The following is a 23,403-nucleotide window of genomic DNA, read 5'->3' on the forward strand; positions in this document are numbered from 1 at the left end:
ATACCAAAAAAAAATCTGAGAAAGTTGCCTAACCACAGAGATGCTCATCCTTCCTACAAGCGGGAGAGGGGGAAAGTGCATTTTTAAGTGGGCAGAATTGTGAATATAATTACATTCAAAACAATTATTGGGAAGTTTCTTTAAAACTTGAGTGATATAACTGGGTGTTTGTTTCAGCTGCTGTGCCAGAAGGATGTGAATCAGTCCTTTTGTTGGAAGTGCTAGAATCAGCTGAAGACTTTGCTAGCGTATGATAAATTCTTCTGATAAGAACTGAGGTTTATGGGCCTTCCCTGACAACAGGCTTTTATTTTTGTGCAGATGTTACTCAACACTTGCATGAGATCTGAATGCCTCTTTTTGCAAGGTGGCCCTTCTGTTGACAGGGCATTGCATTATCCCAGCACTCAGACAACAATGACTTATTGTTATGAAAATGCCCTTTCTACCAACACCCTGCTCATAGCTAGTTGTTGCTGTACAGCAGGCATGTCCAGCTCCCAAGAGACTACGATCTACTCACAGTGTAAAAATAATGACAGTGATCTACCCATTGTCATTGGAGGATTGACCAGAGCTTTTTTCGGGCGCCAAAGTTGTTCAGCTTTTTTTTTGTGGGGTTGAGTAGCAGGGCGTCCCAGGATCGACCCAGTAGATCGCGATCAACCTGTTGGACATGCCTGCTATACAGCAAGTAAATATGGTACTTGCATTGAGTAATGGGTGTGACTGGAACCTATTGGATAGTGTCCATTACATCACTGTTACTACAAGTTGTTGTTCTCCTCCCCCCCTTTACATCTCTCCCATTTGGAATCCTTTAAGAAAAAATTACTAATTCTGTTCTTTAACTTACCATATTTAGAGACTGGGGACTGTATGTTCCTCTTCAATTTTCTGCTTGGCACTAGATCAGTCTGTTTGTTTGTTTTTTATTTATGTACACAACTACAGCAGCTCAGATTTTGTTAGCCCAAAAGTGGAAGGTGAGAGAGCTTCCTAAGAAGGAAGAATGGCAGCTTCAAATGATAGAATCTGCAGGCCTAACTAACAGAATAAAAGAGTAGTAGATAGGTAGCCGTGTTGGTCTGCCATAGTCAAAATAAAAAAATTCCTTCCAGTAGCACCTTAAAGACCAACTAAGTTAGTTCTTGGTATGAGCTTTCGTGTGCATGCACACTTCTTCAGATACACTTCTTCTTCAGTGTATCTGAAGAAGTGTGCATGCACACGAAAACTCATACCAAGAATAAAAGAGCAAGAAGATCAAATATATAAAGAGGAGTGGATTTTTTGTGTGGAATATTTGGAAAATAATTGTAAGCAGGTGAAAACACTAGCAGGATTAAGGTAAATTCAGCAATAGAGTGGACCTTCTGGATATGAACTTAATTCGCCCCGGGGGTCCGTACTTACCCCGGAAATTCCATATCCAGAGGTGCCACTTCTGCGCACGCGCACGGTGCGTTAGAGCACTTCTGCACACACACAAAGCACTCGCATAACAGCTTTACTTGCGTCCCAGATTACTCTTTTTTCAACATCTGTTTTTAAATTTATTTCGAAATAGTCTCTCAAAGTTTTTTGGGCCTTTTTATAGACCTCTTCATCTCTAAATAAGGTGTCATTCATCCTCCATCTGAAGGAACCAGCTGTTGTTAACTTCATCTCCATCTTTACAGCATTATGGTCGGAGCACTTCTGCACACACACAAAGCACTTCAGCGCACGCATGCGCGGCAAAAGCCGGAAGTATACACTTCCAGGTTTGCCGCGTTCGCAATCCGAAATTACGTTACCCGAAGGTAACATAACCCAAGGTACCACTGTATAACATATAATAAAGAGATATAACGGGGGGACTAAATTAAATGGATTTTTTGTTAGAATATGCAGAAATTATGGGGAAATTCAAAGAACCACGGAAGGGGAAGGAGGGAAGTTGATGGATGTACAATTATAGTGGTGGATATTCAGTGATGGAAATGTATATTTGAAAATTTCAATAAAAATCAATTTTAAAAAATAGATCAGTCTGTCTGTTATGTCGGCATTCTGCCCTTTCTACAAGAATCTCAGAGCAGGAATTAAACTCATGTCACTATGAGATAGGATTGGCTTGGAGACTAACTTGCCCTGAAGCTCCAGAGCAGGATCTTGACTCTCCCATCTGCCATATCTCATCCCTGCACTCTAGCACATTATATCATACCAGCAATAAAACTAGCACTAAGTGTAGTTCTAAAGGTAAGATCTGACTATTTCAGCCACCTAGAAAGAGCATACCACTTACGAACCAGGGAATCCTGAAAAGGAGTTGATATATGGTGCTGATAATTCAAGGTTGCAGGTTTAATCCCCTATGGGACAACTGCATATTCATGCATTTAAGGGATGGGACCAGATGAGCCTCAGGGTCCCTTTTAACTCTACAATTCTATGCTTTATCTAAACCATTTGCCGAGGATTTCTCACTTGGGGAATTACCATATTTTTTGCTCTATAAGACTCGCTTTTCCCTTCTAAAAAGTAAGGGGAAATGTGTGTGCGTCTTATGGAGTGAATGCAGGCTGCGCAGCTATTCCAGAAGCCAGAACAGCAAGAGGGATTGCTGCTTTCACTGCGCAGCGATCCTTCTTGCTGTTCTGGCTTCTGAGATTCAGAATATTTTTTTTCTTGTTTTCCTCCTCCAAAAACTAGGTGCGTCTTGTGGTCTGGTGTGTCTTATAGAGCGAAAAATATGGTACTTCTGGCACATATAGCCAAAGCAAACTTACCTGTAGATCAGAATAGCAGAAAGGCCAGTTCTCTTCTCAAAACACGTGTGGCTGTTCTATGGCCAAGTTATTCCCCTTTCCAGCCAAGTTATCCCTCTTTGTCTCCCATCAGCATGTTACAAAAAGACTCGGACCACTCTTCTTTCAGCAGCTTCGAGAAGGTTGGCAGTTAAAAACTTAGGTCACTAGAGAGGAATAGGTAAGAGGTGGTTATTGGTAAGCTATAAGCCATACGGGGTTCACTGGACATCCAGTTACTATTCAGATATGTAAGAGGACAATGGACTTCTGCATTAAATTTTCCGGAGGGAGCGTAAAGCAGGCTCTGGCCAAGCCCCAACTTCCACCAGCCCTGCTCCATACCCTCCTTGAGTGCTTTTGCCTGGCTTGGCTATGTCCTTAAGGAGTGTGATAATGTCAGGGGTAGGTGGGTGTTTGTGGGTGTGGACCTTTTTTGTCTGCTGGAACGTGGTCTCCTGTGAAAAGGCAAGGGTTTTGCATCCTTTGCTCCACCTACTTTTCCTCTGGCCACGCCCATCATAGATGTCAACCGTCCCTTATTTGGTGGGAAAGTCCCTTATCCCAGCGCTGTGTGCCGCTGCTGTCCCTTATTGATGATGTCCCTTAAATTTCCCGGGTTTCAAAGGAAGCAGCTCCTCTCTCTCCTTCCCTGCCGGCCAGGGAGGCTCCAACTGTGTTGCTTGGCTGCGTTGCTCACCCAATAAGGAGTCTAAGAACGACTGGGGGGTGGAGCTTGCATGCCTTGTGCCAATCAAATCGGCTGCATCGCCTTTGCTCAGCGCTTCCCAGCGGAGAGGTGACGGTGGTTTCCCTTGGTGCATCCCCTTTGCTGGGTTGCTGCGCTGTGGGAAACACCGCTTGAGGCTTTGTTTGGCTGCTGGCTGGGCTTTCTGCCTTTGGCTCGGAGGGGCTCAGAAGTTGAACATACCTGTGCTCGCAAAATCCCTTATTTTGGCTGCTGATCCCTTATTTTCAAGGCTGCTGGTCCCTTATTTTCAAATCTGTAAGTTGACAGCTATGACACCCATGTTTGGCTCAGGCTCTACCCACCTTGAAGCTTCTCTTGGGCTGAGAAAGGTTTCCCACACCGGGCATAAAGAGATGGATGCCTCGTCCATGTAATGCTTAAAAAGAAACTTTACAAATGAAAAAGGAATCTAGCCAGTAACTTTCAAAAATATTGAGAACATACACGAATATGAGAAACTTTATATATCTCTCTAGATGTGTCTGGATAGAGAGATAGTATGCTGAGTCCTAGCCATATCTTAAAAGGTAATTGCAGACACGGTCATGAGAGTGTTCAGCTGGAAAGGAAATATCAGCAAAAACTCCAAGTGCAGGGGATGAATAATTGACAGGGCCAAGTGGAATTTCTGCGCTGGGCAACCAGAACTGCTCCATCAGCTGGCTTGGAGCTTCTGGGAGGGTGAAGTCTCTTTTCTTGAAAACAGAAACTTAGGAACAAGGCATGCTTGTGCTGACAATAGAGGATTGATGAGAAGGAAGAGGGGCAAGCAGCGATACTGCATAATTTAGGCGTGCCACTCCTGGTTTATGACCTTGCAGATCTTGGTTTTACAAATACTTGGCCCGATGAAATTTGCTGTCCAAATCTTTCTTAGTGCATTGCATGATTTGTTCCAATGCCTAAAGGAGGAAGAGTGGACATTTATTTTTTTTATCCCTCCCCCCCAACTGAGTCTGTAGACACATAACTATGCTTGTAGGACTCCATGTCTAAGGAACTGGAGAACAATCATGGGAGCTGGGCAGAAAGCGGAGCTGAAAGTGTGAATTTCAGTCTGGAAAACTTCAGCTAATGTGAGAGAACATGTAACAAATCCATATATGTCAACATATTGGTGGTGGTTGTGTGCCCCTGGCTGAGCATCTGTCCCCATTTCCCACCCACCCAAAATTACAATATGCCTGTTGCAGTGTCTTTCTCTGCTTTCACTCTAGCTCTTTGTTAGCAGAAAGTACACTTGGGGCAATTTATAACTCTGTTACAAAAGAGACCATCCCTTGGTCAGAGAGACAAGGTCCCAGATTTCATCCCTGGCACTGGGATGCTTTGACCCACAGAGTGGCTTACACCTGCCTATTTCATTTTCTAATATATTCAGTTTCGTAGCAGGAGCGCGGGGAACCCTGGGGGCATTGGAGAAAGTTGGGAGAGTTTTTTGAGACACAGTTGGAAACGATAACTTGATGCATTGCACATCTGACAAAGTGAACTTTGCTCCACAAAAGTTTGTGCTGTGATAAAAAGTATTAGTCTCTATGCTGCACCAATTCCCTTTTTGTTTTTGCTGCAACAGAGAAATACAGGATTTCTTTGGACCTTTAAACTGCATTGTCTGTGGAATTGTGATGCTTGCTTCCTTTTGCCATGCACGGTTTCAAATAAAAAACTAGGTTGCAGATGTGTCCAGATATCATCTAAATAGCCCTCAGTTTTGACAACCAGTGCTATGGAATTTAGGCATTAATTCTGGGCAGGAAAAGTTCTTTATTGCTTCCAGCAATTTATGTTGAAAAAAAGAAATTTATAACCTGCCTGTGTCTTTTTCATGTGCAGATGGCTGTGGAAGGAGGGCAGGATCAGGCATCAGAGCCTTCCAAAGGGCGTTGCCTGCGGCGCACCGTGAGTGTTCCTTCGGAGGGTCAATTTCCTGACTATCCACCAGAGGGAGCTACTAAGCTTGGTAAGCTGTATGAGTAGAACAAGCAATGTAGCTTTCGAAGCTAAATTTCCATGAGAAACTGCATTCCATTGCAGAGTACTATAATCTTCCTGTTTGACCAGCAGAGGCAGTCCTGACTTGTTCATTCTCATGCCTGTGTTCATTCATTGCCTACAGACAAGGGCCAAATGGAACACAGTGGTTGGGGACGGCAATTGCATTTGTTTGTTCCCATGTTTGTTCCATTTATGTACAGAGTGAGCAGACCTCTGTTTTTTAGCAGCACGTTTTGTGCCTGGGTGAGGGGAGATCTATCCCAGAAGCATGCCCTGAAAGACAAGGTAAAGGTAAAGGGACCCATGACCATTAGGTCCAGTCGTGGCCAACTCTGGGGATGCGACGCTCACCTCGCTTTATTGGCCGAGGGAGCTGGCGTACAGCTTCCAGGTCATGTGGCCAGCATGACTAAGCCGCTTCTGGCGAACCAGAGCAGCACACGGAAACGCCGTTTACCTTCCCGCCAGAGCAGTACCTATTTATCTACTTACACTTTGACGTGCTTTCGAACTGCTAGGTTGGCAGGAGCAGGGACCGAGCAATGGGAGCTCACCCCGTTGCGGGGATTCGAACCTCCGACCTTCTGATTGGCAAGTCCTAGGCTCTGTGGTTTAACCACAGACACACCAAAGACAAGGTAGTCAGTTGTTAAATAAATAAAGCAACAAACCTGCCCCCTCCTGTGCCTTACCTTGCCACACTCTATTGCTTTGGGTACTTTTCTCAGTGATACACTTGTCCAAAGCAAGATATAAGCTGGGCTGGCATGAGAAGTACCCGAATATAATGGCAGAGGAGGGCACACTTTTTGAGTTTAAATATCAGGTGCCACCACTGGCTGTGTCCACAGAGCAGGGACAAAGGCATCGTCCATTGTGTCTTGTTTGGCCCTTGGAGGCTGGTCACCTAAGGGAGGCCTTTCACCTGTTAGAGACAGGTGTATATATGCCATACCTGTATGGTCTGCCTCTGGCTTCTCACACGAGGACTCTTTGTTGCTCTTTCTGAGAGTACTTTGCTGAAATGACATCACTGAGTGACTCACTTGAAAAGAGCTCAAATATATATATTTAAAGGACACTCTGATCTTTTGGCAGCAGCATAGATATTAGTGACTTCCTGTTGACGGGAAGAATGCATCAGAAGTTGTTTGTCAGTTTTGCTCTTCCATCTTTAATCAGCAAATTATGTGGCTAACAAACTGTACTTGTGGCTTAGTGATTAGCATTTTGCAGCTACAGTCATAATGACACTATTTCTGAAGCACCTGCCTTGTGTTTCTCAACAAGGTGCTGATCTCGGAGCATTTGCAGAGACGTAAGTAGGTATTGTTAGGAGAAAGAAATGCTGTCTTGGCTTTTAAAGGAGATGGGAAATGACAAGAGGTACAACAATTAACAAGCGAGACACATTGCTAAACTGACAAATGAAATTAGGATTCAAGGGCATTTGATTCTACCTCTTCTACCTCACAGATTAGTTGATTGAAATGGAGGGTGGGCAGCCATTGTTCTCAGTGAATTGTACCCAAAGCATAAAAAGGTAAAGGGACCCCTGACCATTAGGTCCAGTCGCGGACGACTCTGGGGTTGTGGCGCTCATCTTGCTTTAGTGGCCAAGGGAGCCGGCATACAGCTTCCGGGTCATGTGGCCAGCAGGACTAAGCCGCTTCTGGCAAACCAGAGCAGCGCATGGAAACGCCGTTTACCTTCCTGCCGGAGCGGTACCTATTTATCTACTTGCACTTTGACGTGCTTTCGAACTGCTAGGTTGGCAGGAGCAGGGACCGAGCAACGGGAGCTCACCCCGTCGCAGGGATTCGAACTGCCGACCTTCTGATTGGCAAGTCCTAGGCTCTGTGGTTTAACCCACAGCGCCACCCGCGTCCCTACCCAAAGCATACCAGGAGACATTTATATTTCTATAGCCCATGGATTCCAAGGGCAATGTAACCTGCCTAAAGGCTGAATGAATGCCGTCCTAAGAACTTTAACCTCCTTGCCCATTTTGTTAACGTTTGCAACCAAAGTGGGGGAAAGCCCACTGGCATGACGGGATAGTCCATATTTTCTGCAGCATATTTTGTATGGAGTATATTGGGGCTCACCAACTTTCTTAGAAATTTTTTTTTGGGGGGGGCACCTGTTCTGGACACCACCACAAAATGGCCACCGTGGGATCATGGCTTAATGAAAAAGAACAAGTAACTTGCTCAATAACTTGAGTATAAGGTGGATGTGGGGAACTGAGCGCCAAACACTCTTTTAATCCCATATTTTTCTACCGCAAACTGTAATTCCATTTCAAAGAATGCAAATATTGCCCAAGAAAATGAAAGGCACCCAGTTCTGCTCTGGCTCTGGCGTCTCCCTTTCCTATTCTCCCTTCTGTGCTTTCCTTTTAGCCCAACACTAGCCCTATTTTCTGCCCTCCTCCCCTAGTTCTGGCTTCTTCTACCTTTCCGGCCTCCCCTTCCATGAGTTCTCTTTTCAACCCCCTTCCTCCCACTCTGCTGCACTTCCTATACTAACACAGCTTAACCACCACCCATCTTTCTTCCTTTTCCCCCAACCAATCCAAAAGCCTGCTGCCATCTAATCAGATGGAAGCAGACATGTGCAACAGAGGCTCTAGCAAGGACCTACAAGTGACTGGAGGAACTGCGCTGGGAGGCCATTTTAAAGGGGTGGGTGGCTTTTTTGCTGTTTTTTTTTTTTTTTTGCTGATTTGGTGCAGAGGGGAGAAATAGCCTGATGAGCACCAGGGCAGCCCTTTAGCAGATGCCCTGGCATTTGTGCGCACTGCATTGGAAACCCAGGACTATACGGTGGTACCTCGGGTTAAGAACTTAATTCGTTCTGGAGGTCCGTTCTTAACCTGAAACTGTTCTTAACCTGAGGTACCACTTTAGCTAATGGGGCTTGCTGTGCCGCCACCACATGATTTCTGTTCTCATCCTGAGGTAAAGTTCTTAACCTGAGGTACTATTTCTGGGTTAGCGGAGTCTGTAACCTGAAGCATCTGTAACCTGAAGTGTCTGTAACTCGAGGTACCACTGTACAATGCATTGCAGGGCAACTAATACAGTGGTACCTCGGTTTACAAACTTAATCCATTCCTGAAGTCCGTTCTTAAACCGAATCCGTTCTTAAACCGAGGTGCACTTTCCCTAATGAGGCCTTCCGTTGCCGGTGCCCTTCCACCATTCAGATTCCATTCTTAGACCAAGGTAAAGTTCACAAACCGGGACACTACTTTGGGTTTTGCAGAGTTCGTAAACCGGATAGTTCGTAAGCAGGACTGTTCTTAAACCGAGGTACCAATGTATATCAGATATTTTAAAGGGACTAGATTTTGTAGGCAGCACTGCGACAGTGCAAGAATGGAAAGAACAGAACACATCTCTGGAAAATAAAAGATTGTGAACGATGGCCGAAATATATAGCTTTGAATTATGCTCACTGTTTTTCCGATAGCTTAGTTAGTTTAGGATTGCTTATTTGGGAGAATCTCCTTGTTTGAAGGGCATGCTTCGCAGTGAGCTGAATACTTAAGTGCCCCCCTTAAAGATGACAATGAGAGCTGATCCCGGGGAAGGAGAGCGTTGGAGCTGGACGTGACTGAAGCGAAAAGGAGAAACAGATGGCAGCCAGCAGCATGTGCTAACAGCAACAGCTGCACCCAAAATAGCTTTGGAATGGACACCAAATGCTGAAAGCACAAGAGGATAGACCAAATTGCTAGGATAGAAACTGTAATGCAGAATTTCCAGCGCCACCTCCGTATGTGTGCACATACAATCTATATAATTGTCTTATTATATTTTTTGAAGGGTGGTGGCTGAACTTACTGCTTGGGGATCTTGAGCTAGATTTATTATATACATTATCCCATGTAGTTCAGTGGCCCAGCTGTTTCTTTTGGAGTCCTGGATTCAAAACCCCTGTTTAGACGTGAGCGTGGCAGTTTATAAAAGCCTTTTTGAGACGGTAACACTTCAGTCAGCATATGAGGCGAATGGGTTGCATGTTAGCATGCTCTACCAGAATGAACAAAATGTCTCTGAACCTAGAAAGAAAAGGAAGCAGAAAGGCTAAGCTAGAACCCTTTCCATGGCCTGAATTAGAGATCAGACATAAATGTGAAACTAATAAAAAAGGATGCTTTCTGTTCATCCATCTCAATAACTGATCACAATATATAAACCTATGCAGCAAATGCACACTCAGAACCCTATATTTAATCCATGACCATAATCAGGAAAATTACCAAACTGCAAACAGTTTGCGTTTGCTTCGTTTGTAGGTAATTATTGCACATCATAGTTACGACTGGGGCCTCTGTGTTCACCACCCTTGCAGCTGTCCCTCATTATTTTAATTACATTTCTAACTTCAAGGGACAAGGATCTGGGACATTCTGATATTCTGGTAATCAATATAGTTCTCTGGTCCTCTGGGGGGGGGGATCTTGTTACACTTTTTGAACTTGTTCTCCATGTGGAAAGGTTTTGGTTTTTAATCCTGTTGTACATTATGAGGAACTTGTTCAGTATTTGTTGCAAACCACCTTAGAATCATAGAATTGTAGAAAGGGACCCAAGGGTCATCTAGTCCAACCCCACTGCAGTCCAGGAATCCTCCTCACAGCCGTCCCCGGATGGGCTCAAACCAAAAACTTTCTGGTTTTAACAGCAAAGCACCCCAACCCATTGTGCCACTGGGGGCTCCTTGTGTGTGTGTCTTGAGAAAAAAAGTAGGGGACATAACTTTTTGTTTTTAAAAAAGGATACTTCCTAATCCACTGATTTCCATAGTAAATTAATAGCTTTTTTGAACTAGTCTTTTTAGTGCATCAATAATAATAATAATAATAATAATAATAATAATAATAATAATAATAATAATTTATTTATACCCCGCCCATCTGGCTGGGCTTCCCCAGTCACTCTGGGCAGCTTCCAAAAAAATACTAAAACACTGCAATACATCAAACATTAAAAGCTTCCCTAAACAGGGCTGCCTTCAGATGTCTTCTAAAAGTCTGGTAGTTGTTGTTCTCTTTGACATCTGGTGGGAGGGCGTTCCACAGGGAGGGCACCACTACCGAGAAGGCCCTCCGCCTGGTTCCCTGTAACTTCGCTTCTCGCAATGAGGGAACCGCCAGAAGGCCCTCGGCGCTGGACCTCAGTGTCTGGGTAAAACGATGGGGGTGGAGGCGCTCCTTCAGGTATACTGGACCGAGGCCGTTTAGGGCTTTAAAGGTCACCACCAACACTTTGAATTGTGCTCGGAAACGTACTGGGAGCCAATGTAGGTCTTTCAAGACCAGTGTTATATGGTCCCGGCGGCCGCTCCCAGTCACCAGTCTGGCTGCCGCATTCTGGATTACTTGTAGTTTCCGGGTCACCTTACCTTCAAAGGTAGCCCCACATAGAGCGCATTGCAGTAGTCCAAGCGGGAGATAACCAGAGCATGCACCACTCTGGCGAGACAGTCTGCAGGCAGATAGGGTCTCAGCCTACGTACCAGATGGAGCTGGTAAACAGCTGCCCTGGACACAGATTTGACCTGTGCCTCCATGGACAGCTGTGAGTCCAAAATGACTCCCAGGCTGCGCACCTGGTCCTTCAGGGGCACAGTTACCCCATTCAGGACCAGGGAATCCTCCACACCTGCCCATCTCCTGTCCCCCAAAAACAGTACTTCTGTCTTGTCAGGATTCAATCTCAATCTGTTAGCCGCCATCCAACCTCCAACCGCCTCCAGACACTCACGCAGGACCTTCACCGCCTTCACTGGTTCTGATTTGAAAGAGAGGTAGAGCTGGGTATCATCTGCATATTGATGGACACCCAGCCCAAACCCCCTGATGATCTCTCCCAGCGGCTGCATGTAGATTTACAAGGCCTTCATATTCTGAGTATTCTGTTTTTGAAAATCTATAGGGTTTCTGGGTGGTGTAGTTATCCCCCAGAATCTATCGAAAGTGCAGCTTAGGGGAAATATCTCCCTAATAATGGTTTTGGTTACCAGGAAAGAAATACTGCGCCGTGCTGAAGCTGTAATTAGTAACAACAAAGCCTGCTGTTGCTTCTTTCTCTAATTGGAAAGAAGGCAAAACATGCTTTGGGGGAGTCCCTTGTGTTTTGGAAAGCTGTAATTGTTGCAAATGAGGGAAAGCCAGGCCTGAAATGAGTCCTTGGGAAGAGAAATTAATGACCATGACCTGTTGTGAAGTTTACTTTTTCTGCATCTTTGCATATGCCAGATTTTAGTGTTTGTTCATTAGGGACTATCAGCTCTAGCAAAAGGCAAGGGGAGCGAGAAGAGGCAGTGGGAATCTTCTAAGTGCCTTAAGATTTGTTAACCCAACTGGCACCACGGCTGAATATCCTTCAAAATGAATGAATACTAGATTCTCACACTCCATATAGAGATCTTTTCTTTGGTTAGAGATGTTTTTTTACTTGTTTCTTATTGATAACGAATGATTTTTATTATTTAGGTTTACAGATCTCAACTCTGCCGTTCTTAATCCAAAATGGTGATTTCCCCCCACCCAAAGTAACTCTTCAGCTCAGGCATGGCCAAATTTGGCCCTCCAGCTGTTTTGGGACTACAATTCCCACTATCCCTGACCACTGGTCCTCTTAGCTATGGATGATGGGAGTTTAGCTAATGAATCGACTATCCATGGTTGTATCCAGTCATACAGTTGCAAGGCTCTCATTTATTTCGATTAGGCTTACACAGGAGGTATTTCTAGTAGATTGATAATGCTATTTGGATGCCTAAGTCTTGGGCCACCCCTTCTGATGGTAAAATATTTACTTGTGACTTGTTGAAGAATTTTTGTCTGGCTAGAGAGCTCTAAATGAAATTGGCTCCCAGACCAAGAGGGGAAGCATCATTGTGAAGAAGAGTCCTATTTTAACATATCTTTATGTCTTCAGCGATGCCTTGTTGTCTGCTGCCCTGCCATAAGGTTGAATAGCTTCTTTTGCCCGATAAAGTACAGTGGTACCTTGGTTTTTGAACAGCTTAGTTCACAAACAACTTGGAACCTGAACGCTGCAAAACCAGAAGTAGGTGTTCCGGTCTTCGAACTTTTTTTCAGAAGCCGAATATGCTCCGTTTTGCATCCCCTTGTTTCCTGTTGCGCTGCTATTTTGCGTCCCCCCATTGTAATTCAAGCCTTTCGTTTCCGTGTTTCCTGTTGCGCTGCTAATTTGCGTCCCCCCCCATTGTAATTCAAGCCTTCCGTTTCCGATTGCAGTGTTCTGAACTGATATTTGGAGCTTATATTTGGTGCTTTTGTTTTTGTTATTTTGCATTTTTTGTTTTGAGGCTTTTTCAGTTACCGTATTTTTCGCCCTATAGGACGCACTTTTCCCCCACCAAAAATGAAGGGGAAATGTGTTTTCGTCCTATGGGGCGAATGCAGGCTTTCGCTGAAGCCTGGAGAGCGAGAGGCGTCGGTGCGCACCGACCCCTCTCGCTCTCCAGGCTTCAGGAAGCTATCCGCAAGCCTTGGGAGCCCGGCGGGAGGTCCCGCCTGGCGCACAAGGCTTGGGGCGGCAGCCTGCAGCCCGAAGCACGGGGCGCGCTGCGGAGCACGCCCCGTGCTTCGGGCAGATGTCCGCAAGCCTTGCGGGCGGCAGCCTGTTCTGGGGGCTGGGGTTGGGGGAAGCCGGTGCGTCCTATAGGGCAAAAAATACGGTAATTTGTTTTTGTGACTGTGTGGATCCCAGTTCAGCTACTGAGTGGTTGATTGATTGATTGATTGATTGATTGATTGATTGACTGTGGAAATGGATAAAAGCCCCCCTTCCAAAGAATGACTATCATCAGTGCAGGGAAGAAGAAAAAATTTCTTTAATTTTTATCATCTACAATACTGTTTTATTTATTTTATATTGCTGTACATCAATTATTGCTTTCATTTTATGGATCAATGGTCTTGTTAGATAGTATAATTCATGTTAAATTGCTGTTTTAGGGGTTGTTTTTAAAAGTCTGGAACGGATTGATCCGTTTTGCATTACTTTCTGTGCGCCTTGGTTTTGGAACGCTTTGGTTTTGGAACAGACTTCTGGAACGGATTAAGTTTGAGAACCAAGATACCACTGTATTGTTTTGCCCTTGCATCCACATCTCTGTTATAAGTTGGCTGTTGAAGAGCCCTTAACATCTAACAGAGACAGAGGGGGATTTCATTCGGAGAAACAAAGTCTTCACACTCTGCTTCCTTCCCTCCCGTTTCTCAGTTGCTCCAGTTAAGGTATCAGGAGTGATTATGTGCATGTGATTTCTTGTTGATTTGCGCTTACCTAAGGACCTAGAACTTGCCGATCAGAAGGTCGGCGGTTCGAATCCCCGCAACGGGGTGAGCTCCCATTGCTCGGTCCCTGCTCCTGCCAGCCTAGCAGTTCAAAAGCACATTGAAGTGCAAGTAGATAAATAGGTACCGCTCCGGCGGGAAGGTAAACAGCGTTTCCGTGCACTGCTCTGGTTCGCCAGAAGCGGCTTAGTCATGCTGGCCACATGACTCAGAAGCTATACGCCAGCTCCCTCGGCCAATAAAGCGAGATGAGCGCCGCAACCCCAGAGGCATCCGCGACTTACCTATTGGTCAGGGGTCCCTTTACCTTTATCTTTACCTTTAAGGACCCTAGAGGCAGTCACGAAGATTCCTCACCTGACTATGAACAGAATGGGCCCACCCATTAGACAAAGGTAACACCTTGCCTAGCCGATGGATGGAAAGCAGTGGTGGATCACATTCCTTTTGCCTTCCTGCCATTTCTTTCTGCCTGAGGACCAGCCTGCTTCTGTTTGACCAGCTGGCTACCTAGCTGGTGGGCTGCCTTCTGCCTCTTCCACTGCTACTCGCCAGGCAGCAACAGGTTACTAGGCTTCTAGAAGTGTTGCCGCATCTGTCTGCCATAGCAAGAGCGAAGGATCCTTCCCTGCATTGTTGATGACATGGGAGAGCTCCATAGTTTATTATAGGCAAAACTGACCAATGTTTGTCACTGCAAAGGTGGCAGTTCCTAGGTACTCTCAAGTCTTCACTCTGAGGAAGAGCCCTTTCTTCTTCAGAGTGAAATGGCTTCACAAGGAGAAGCTGGTGTGCAGAGAGGTGATAGTGACTGGTCTGTCTTGCCTCAAGTGGCAAAATGTCCTGTTTTGGCCCTGACTGTAAGAGAACCCCTAAAATTTGAGAATGTAATCATGCAAGCTGATTGAACAAGCCATTTCTCCCTCATCCCACAAGCATAGAATTGAAAAGTCACTTCCTTTCTATAGAAGGATGCCCTTGGAATAAGGGAGCAGCTGTCCCTCATGTTGATGTGAGTATGATTGAAGTTTGGGACTTATCTGGATGTTCTTAATGTACAGATGTGCTGGCATAAGTCATGTATCTTCCTGAGCTTCTTCAGGAGGTGGATTCTGCAGTGAGTACTGAGGGGGAGACACTGGGCTTGCCACTTCTCCCCCCCCCCCCATGGTCTATCTTGCCTGGACTTAAAGTGATTTCATCCTAATGAATTGCAAACAAGTTATGAAGCTAGTACTTGGTAGTAAATTGGAAGCTTGGTGGGTGGGAGATGAGATATTAGGATTTAATGTGTCTCTTCCTGTCAAGGTCATCACAATACTAGGCCTGCCTTGTTGGAATAGAGGTACTAGCTGTTGTGCACATTTAAAAAAAAAAAAATTTGCAGGAGGAGAGGAAGTGGCAAGGCGTCCTATGAATAGTGCTTGGTATTGAAGCTTCCCTAGATGAATGCAGTATAAAACACAGGCTGTAGAAAAAAATGCTGAATTCTAGTTTAAATTCAGTAGAGATAAGGGACCCCGTGGTTTCTAGGGAAAGCTTCTGCAGGCATATGTTTGTCTGGGGGTGTCATGATGGCAGTGGACATTCTCAACAACAGAGGCCCGTTTTCAGCTTTTGAAACTGCTTCTAGGGCCAATACTGATAAGACCAAGTGTTGTGTTGATGATTAATTATTAGCAATCTCAATTAAATCCATATTCAATTTTATTAAAAACCAAGGCAATTAAGACTGCAGTTGAAGAATCATGGAATTGTAATGCAGGAATCTCAACTAGATCATACATGACAGACAGCTACCCAAACTCTGCTTAAAACATCCAAGGAAGGAGAGTCCATCACCTCTTGTTTGAGTCTGTTCCACTACTGAATGGCTCTTACTGTCAGAAAGGTCTTCTTGGTTAGTTGGAGTCTCCTTTCTTGTAATTTGAAGCCATTGGTTTGGGTCCTACCCATGTGACAGCCCTTTAGATATTTGAAGGTGGCTATCATATCTCTTCTCAGTCTCCTCTTTACCAGGCTAAACATATCCAACTCCCTCAACCGCTCCTCATAAAGCTTGGTTTCCAGAACCTTGATCTTCTTGGTTGCCCTCCTCTGCACACGTTCCAGCTTGTCAATATCAAATGAGTTTGCACAAGGGCTTAAAGAAACATGTGTCACAAAGATCCCAACTTCAGGAGTTGCTGTACCGCTTTGAGGACACAACTAGACATGATCCGTGAACATGGGCATGATCTCTCATATTTAAAAAGGGGGAGGCATGATATGACATTGTAGTATTTTAAACCTATACATTAAGGCACATTCTGTTTTCAGGATGTTTAATGGATCATTTTCCTTACAACCTAAAAAATCTTAGCTGCTGCTTTCTGTCTTTGCACACTGAATGTAAACCCAATTTCTGTGAATTTTGCTGTCCCAGGGAGAGAGGATAAAACTGAGTCATTGTCTTGCTGAGCTGCTAGATCCATACTGCTTTGCTTCGCTATCAGGTGATATATAGAAATTCTGCCTGGCTGCTAAGGGTGAGAATCTTTTCAGCTCTTGGAAGAAGAGACAGCAACAAAAAATGACTGATTAAGTAATACTCCGGTGCCTGTGTCTTGGAATGTATGCCCAAAATCACTTTCTGCAAGCTGCTGCTGAGCTCTCCTGGCTGGAGAGATGATTGAACCAATGAAGCCAACAGTTCACGCATATCCAGGTAAAATCTAGACGAGAGAACAGTAACCTAAAAGATGCCTAGTAATAGATTAGTCGCCAGTATTTCTGAAGTTCAAGGTGCTGTGCACCTGGAACAGTTGAAACTCAGTTATTCTACTTATTCATTCCAGGAGAGATTAATAATAAATACTTAATGCTTATTAATGCTATGGATGAATAATAGATTTTATGTGTTGGTGCATTAGGATAATGACCTCTTTAGTTGTGTAGTGCAGTTAAGTCTTAAAATGATTGACTGTTGGAGGGCTCAGACTTCTCCTTGAGCAGAATTGAGCCCTTTTTATCTGATGAGATATCAGCTGTGAACCTCAGTTATTCAAAGAATCTGCAATGCACCAATTGGGTTAAGTCAGCAGAATACATCTATTTCGGATGGGAGAAGGGAAAACTTTTGAAGCAGTTCCAATGAAACAGATGGAGTTATCAAATTATCTCAGTCTTTCACATTGGGGGTCTATTTGGAAGGTAGGTAGGAGCTGTAGGTTAAGGTGCCTGATAAGTCAGACGATTCAAGTTAGTTTTTTCTATGTTACCTTTCTGATTTCTTGTTAGCATGGAGAGACAAAACTTCTAGCTTTTGTTAACTCTTGAGGGATGATCCTGAGAACCCCTACTTTATCCAAAAACTGTAATTCTCAGAGTTACTGGGGGAGAGTGATTGATCATTTTCAAGTATTCGGTTTAGATCTATGCCATAAGCTGAGAATGTTGTGGCCTATGGAACACATCATACACTTAAAGCACATGTCTTCCTTGAAAGAATCCCGGGAACTATTGCTTTTCCCTAACAGAGCTACAATTCCTAGCTCTTTAAACAAACTACAGTTCCCAGCATTCTTTGGGGGAAATCACATGCTTTAAATGTGTGTTGAATGTGCTTTTAATGTATTGTGTGAATTTGCCTTGAGTCACAAATATCTGAAATGAGATACTGAAATTCTAAAACTATAATTTAACATCTAGGTAAATGGTCTTGTTTCCGGACGCCAGCAGTAGGTCTGACCTGTCATATGTATGGTGTTTTATATACTGTTATTTATTAAACTGATGATACTGTATTGTAGAACAGTTACAGTTTTTCATTTATCTTTAAACAAAAGAACAAAACTTTAAACAAAAGAACATTGACTTTTAAATCAGTGAAGGGGAGGCTCTTGCAAAATGCAACAGGTATAGTAGAGATTACAGCATTGAGTAATAGTGTGAGGAGGAATTGAGCTGGGGTGCTTCATATGGGAATCAGGGTATTCCAAGCAGTTCCCCGATTTGCATCTCTAACGGTGTGTGTAACCTCTGAGGTCCTTGCCACCCCCATATTATATTACATAGAGATGGATAACTTTCTTCCTTTAAAATCTGTGCAGTTGAAATTAAGAATCACTGCTACAGGTCCTGTGCACCTAATGCCAAGTTTGGCCCTAGAACAAATTTATCTGTTTAAAACGTAAATCCCTGTAGAGCAAGGATTAACTGGAGTATGGACACATAATCTTAACTCTCAGTACACTGGGTCCATAATCCCTGCATTTTTATTCTTAGAAAAGCATTTGCCATCCCACACGAAATAAATCTCTTTAGAAAGGTTTTTAAGTTTTTGTCATTTGAACAGGTGGCTTGTTCCTTTTCTCATAAGTAAATGCAAGACAAAAGGATTAACACCCCATTTCCAGAGAGCGACCCCTCCTAATTTCCCTACCCATAGATTCGGGGATAGAACAAGTTGATGCCTTGCTGATGAAAGTAGGCAGTGCCCTACATCTGATTTATTTTAATAGATACTTGTTGCTAAAATAGATCCTGTCTCATGCAGATGACCTTGTTTTTCAGATTTTCTTCTTAAATCTTCATATTAGCCAAGTGCACTGTTTAACTAAATTGAGTTTAACTAAGGTTAAATATTTTAATTGATTGGTTGATCAACTGATGTTCTAGTTGATTACATCAGGGGCAAATTTTAATTGATGGGTCAAGAGTCAATCATGCACTTCTATTTTAAAGAGTCTTTTGGCAATTGTATGTAGTATGAAATGAATAAGAAAATGTTAAAGATGACCTTATAACAATGAGTAGTACCTTTACCTGTAAGTTACTTGATATTTCAGTGCCTCAAACAGGAATCCATTTCCCAGCCCTGGCAATATGCACGTTTATTAAATCTAATTGGTTTAGCCAAAAGATCCGATGGCAAATGGGACTAATCAAAACAGTCCTTTGATTGATGGATGTTAGCAAAGTGTGGACGAGGCAGGGGAATGGATCCACCTGGTGGATCTGACTGCCTGTGAACTTCCAGGTGGTTTAAATAAGGTTGCCACTGGTTTAAATAAGGTTGATTAAATCGGCCTAAAATTAAAACAAACAGTTTGACAAACAATTTGAGTCCTTAGTTGGAGAAGGCAAGGCAGAACATGTTAGCTATCTTCATATTAGGAAACAAACCCTACTGTATTTTTGGTTTTTATGGAAGCCGCCCAGAGTGGCTGGGGAGGCCCAGCCAGATGGGCGGGGTATAAATTATTATTATTATTATTATTATTATTATTATTATTATTATTATTTATTACTATTATTATTATTATTAACCCATGTAACAGGCTTGTAAATTGCCACTGTGCAGTGGCAAGTAAAGATCACCTTTAGCTGATTAGGGGTTGCAAAACCAAACTGTGACCCTATTGTGGTCTGCAGACTTCCAGTGATCTGTCCTGAACTCAACCAATTGGAAGGCTGCATCATTGAATGTGCTTGATTTTTGTGGAAGACCCTTTGTTGCCCAGTGATAATGAATTGACTCAGCATAGCATCAGCATAGGTTTCATAGTTTTACTCAGATGTAAGTCCTACAGGGAATGCGGGTGGTGTTGTGGGTTAAACCACTGAGCCTAGGACTTTCTTATCAGAAGGTCGGTGGTTCGAATCCCCGCGACGGGGTGAGCTCCCGTTGCTCGGTCCCTGCTCCTGCCAACCTAGCAGTTCGAAAGCATGTCAAAGTGCAAGTAGATAAATAGGTACCGCTCTGGCGGGAAGGTAAACGGCGTTTCCGTGCGCTGCTCTGGTTCGCCAGAAGCGGCTTAGTCATTCTGGCCACATGACCCGGAAGCTGTACGATGGCTCCCTTGGCCAATAAAGCAAGATGAGCACCGCAACCCCAGAGTCGGTCACGACTGGACCTAATGGTCAGGGGTTCCTTTACCTTTTACCTTTAAGTCCTACAGACATCAGTTAGATTCATTCACGGTCAATTGTGAGTGGAGTTGCAGCCTTAGACCGTCTTTATTTATGGAGTTGGGTCATTGTTCAGTGGTAGGGCACATATTCAGAAGGTACCAGGATCATTCATTAGCATTCGCAGTTAAATAGGTTTCAGGTAGCAGTGCTGAGAAAGGCCTCTACCTGAGAGCATGTAAAACCCTGCTAGTTAGAGTTAGACCCACGGTGTTCACTCAGCGGAAAGCAGTTTCGTATGTTCATATATTTGGTAATCCTACTCAGCGGCTTGAGTGATATCCTGACACACACTAATTAATCTTTGTAGCGCCTCTAAGCATTAGACGTTTTAAAAAGTTACTGAAGCAAGGTGGTTTTTATTGGATTTTGAGATCCTGCTGCATCCCTAAGGATTTGGTTAACATGCTTTGGAAACATAAAAGCTCAAGCATGTCCTTAATTATGAAACAGCTTAAACATGAGCTGGAAACTTGTCCCACCATGATTAGAGGATAGTTTTAATTTTTTTAAAATACCTTTACCTTGACAATTACTCTTTTAATATTTGGAATGTGTACAAGAATATGGATTGCTATAGATTATATCAGCAGCTCACTTGGGACATCAATTCCTGAAAAGAAACATAAATGTTTAAGTTCTTGGTTCATGAATTGGTTTAAAGAAAAACAAAGGGGAAACAGGACAGAACAGAGTTAGCAGATAACATTCAACATGGCGTAGCTAAATATCTAATCAGCCATTGTGGTTGTGCTTAGATGAGTAATAATAATAAATTTTCCTCTTATGGTACCAGTAAAACAAAATAAAGTATTGGTATAGTAATGAACCTGGGAAGGGGCTTCAAAATGAAGCTAATAATTTATGTTTAAAGTTAAATTGAGCCAAAAATTGAGTCAAATGCTGTTGGGGTGTGTGAAATAGTTATATTGTTGATAGAGGTGTTGTTGTTTGGCACAGCTTAGGACACAGTTGGAAACGGGCTCTTGCTTGGTTGACTGTGCTGAGCAAAAATTGCCTCCAGGACTGGGGTAGAAGGTCCCAGTGCCGTCACGTGGAGGGAAACTGGTGCTAGTGCTGCTGGTAGCTGTTGGGAGAAGAATCCCCTTACTTGCAGAAGGCTCAAGGTGCTCTTAACCAGGCGGCAGCATCCCTTTGCCTCCTGTGCCATCAACTAAGGGGATTGTGTCCCCCTTGTCCCGTCCACCCCAGCAGTGGCATCTTCCTCCTGCCCCATAACTCTCAGCATGCCACATCACCAGCCATGACTGGCAGTCAAGTGGCTAGTAAAATATTTCATGGTCTCAAAACTTCTGCAGACTTACTTGCAAGGTTGGCTTGGGGGTCAGGATGTATTGGAAATGGGAATGATGGTTCTTTTCATTCTACACATTGGGGACAGCTTAACAAAAAGCTGTGAATCTCAGATCAAGGCCTTGGGAAAGCCATCTCGCACTCTTGAACCATGGTATGCACTGTAGCCCACCATACTTTTAATAAGGCACATTTCAAAGTACCCTGTATTTGAAGCAAGAAAGAGCAAAGGAAGTTTATACCTTTCCCTGCCTGTAGGATATGCAGAGAAAACTGCAAATAGGTTCCTTTCATCAAACCAATGTAATATATAACCTTTGATTATGTCCTTAAGGCTCACCTTTTATAGCTATATCACGGATGCTGCAAAGAGATTGGGATAGATGGACATTTCATAAAATGTTTTAAAATGCACATTTTATTCTAGTCTGGGAAGCTGCAGTGCCAGCAGCTGCAAATCTTGTCAAAAGCTTTATGAATTGGATTAAAAACAAAACAGGGGAGAAGTGAACTTGAATGAGAGAGAGCACAAAGACCTTAAAAAAAAAAACCAACCGTGAGCAAAGGGAGCCTACCACCATTTTGAGCTGCATAAGTACTTCTGTGCCTGAATGGGATAGTTGTTCTCTTCAGCAGTTGTAACTTCCTTCATAGGATTGTTATGGGGCCACAGTAGCATAACTGAGCTCTTTGGAGAAATGACAGGATGCAATTATGGTAATAATATTCCACACTTCTCCAACTGCTGATGTCAGCAGGTGATGTTGGGGGTTTTTTGAGTGACAAAGCCCTGCACTTGCAGGGGAAATGTTGCATCCGCTCCACAGAAATGCTGGCTGAAGGATAACTGTCCAGAGCTTACACGGAAGTAAATATCTGGAGATCTTGTGATGAGGTCGATAAATCATAACCGTAAACTCCTTCAGAGGATCTCTGTGTTGCTCCTAATAACACTGAGGATTTTTATAGCGCACTTCCTGAATATTCAGATTACTTCACATACATTTATCCCAGTGGTCTTCTAATTGGCACAGCAGGCCAAGAAGCTCAGAGTAAGCCAAAATGCTTTCATGACATTGCATTTGCCCACACATTGCAAGTGCTTCGAAAAGTCTTAGCACTTGGAACATAATTTGGTTTGCTGCTTTCCCAATTATAGCCTGAAATATGTTATCAGAAGAATCCACCACTGCGTTAGAGGGGGGGAGAGCCGGGCAGGTGTCCTTGGGCAGCTGCCGGTACACGGGCTCTTTTTAATCCACCCACCCAAGTCTGGCATTACAAGTACCATCTGGGTCTAAAATGCCCCCAGAATGGTGCCACTGTGGAGCATTCTGGGAAAATAAAAATGGTGGACATATAAAAATGGTGGCGCTGTTGCTGCCTGTTCCATTGCCTAAGAGGACCCACCAACAAAGGAGGGTGCCCACCAGAGGGCACTTTGCCCAGGGCCCCATCAAACCAGAACCAGTCCTGAAAAAGAGAATACAGATTTTGAGAAGCAGAATTCCAATTATGTTATTTGGGTCAGGATGGGTTCTTTTTCAAAGAGGAATCTTTGAATCATAGAGATGGAAGGGATCATGGGGGTCATCTAGTCCAACCCTCTGTGATGCAGGAATCTCAACTAAAGCATCTATGACAGATGGCCATCCAACTTCTGCTTAAAAACCTCCAAGGAAGGAGAGTCCACAACCTCCAGAGGGAGACCGTTTCACTGTCAAAGGTTCTTCCTGAAGTTTAGTCAGAATCACCTTGAAGCCATTCAGAGCAGGAGAAAACAAGCTTGTTCCATCTTCCATGTGACAGAGATATTTGAAGATGACTATCATATCTGCTCCCAGTCTCCTCTTTTTTAGGCTAAGCCAATGATGGCCAAACTTGGCCCTCCAGCTGTTTTGGGACTACAACTCCCATCACCCCTAGGTAACAGGACCAGTGGTCAGGGATGATGGGAACTGTAGTGCCAAAACAGCTGGAGGGCCAATATTGGCCATCACTGGGTTAAACACACCCAGCTCGTTCAACAGCTGCCCATATGGCTTGGCTTGTAGACCCTTGATCATCTTAGTTGTCCTCCTCTGCACACATTGAATAAATGTTTTCTGTAAAATATCAAGGTACAAAGACTCAGGGGGAAGCTGTAGCTCAAGTGGTAGTGTTCATGCTTTGCATGCAAAAGGTCCCAGGTTTGATCCCCGGTATCTCCAGTTAAGGCTGGGAAAGACTTTTTCCTGAAACCCAAGAGT

General features: G+C 43.8%; 1 protein-coding gene across 9 annotated transcripts in view; it reads left to right on the top strand.

Moving 5' to 3' along the window:
• Positions 1–23,403, top strand: part of RASAL2 (RAS protein activator like 2) — a 241,905-nt gene that overhangs the window by 108,185 nt on the left and 110,317 nt on the right. For all 9 annotated transcript variants that reach the window (XM_083507028.1, XM_083507030.1, XM_083507029.1 and 6 more), the window contains exon 3: positions 5,383–5,509. In XM_083507028.1, the coding sequence (XP_083363154.1) occupies positions 5,383–5,509 (127 nt within the window). The remainder of the gene's footprint in view (positions 1–5,382; positions 5,510–23,403) is intronic.

This window comes from Podarcis liolepis (genome assembly GCF_965112155.1).
Source record: "Podarcis liolepis genome assembly, chromosome: 6".
NCBI lineage: Eukaryota > Metazoa > Chordata > Lepidosauria > Squamata > Lacertidae > Podarcis > Podarcis liolepis.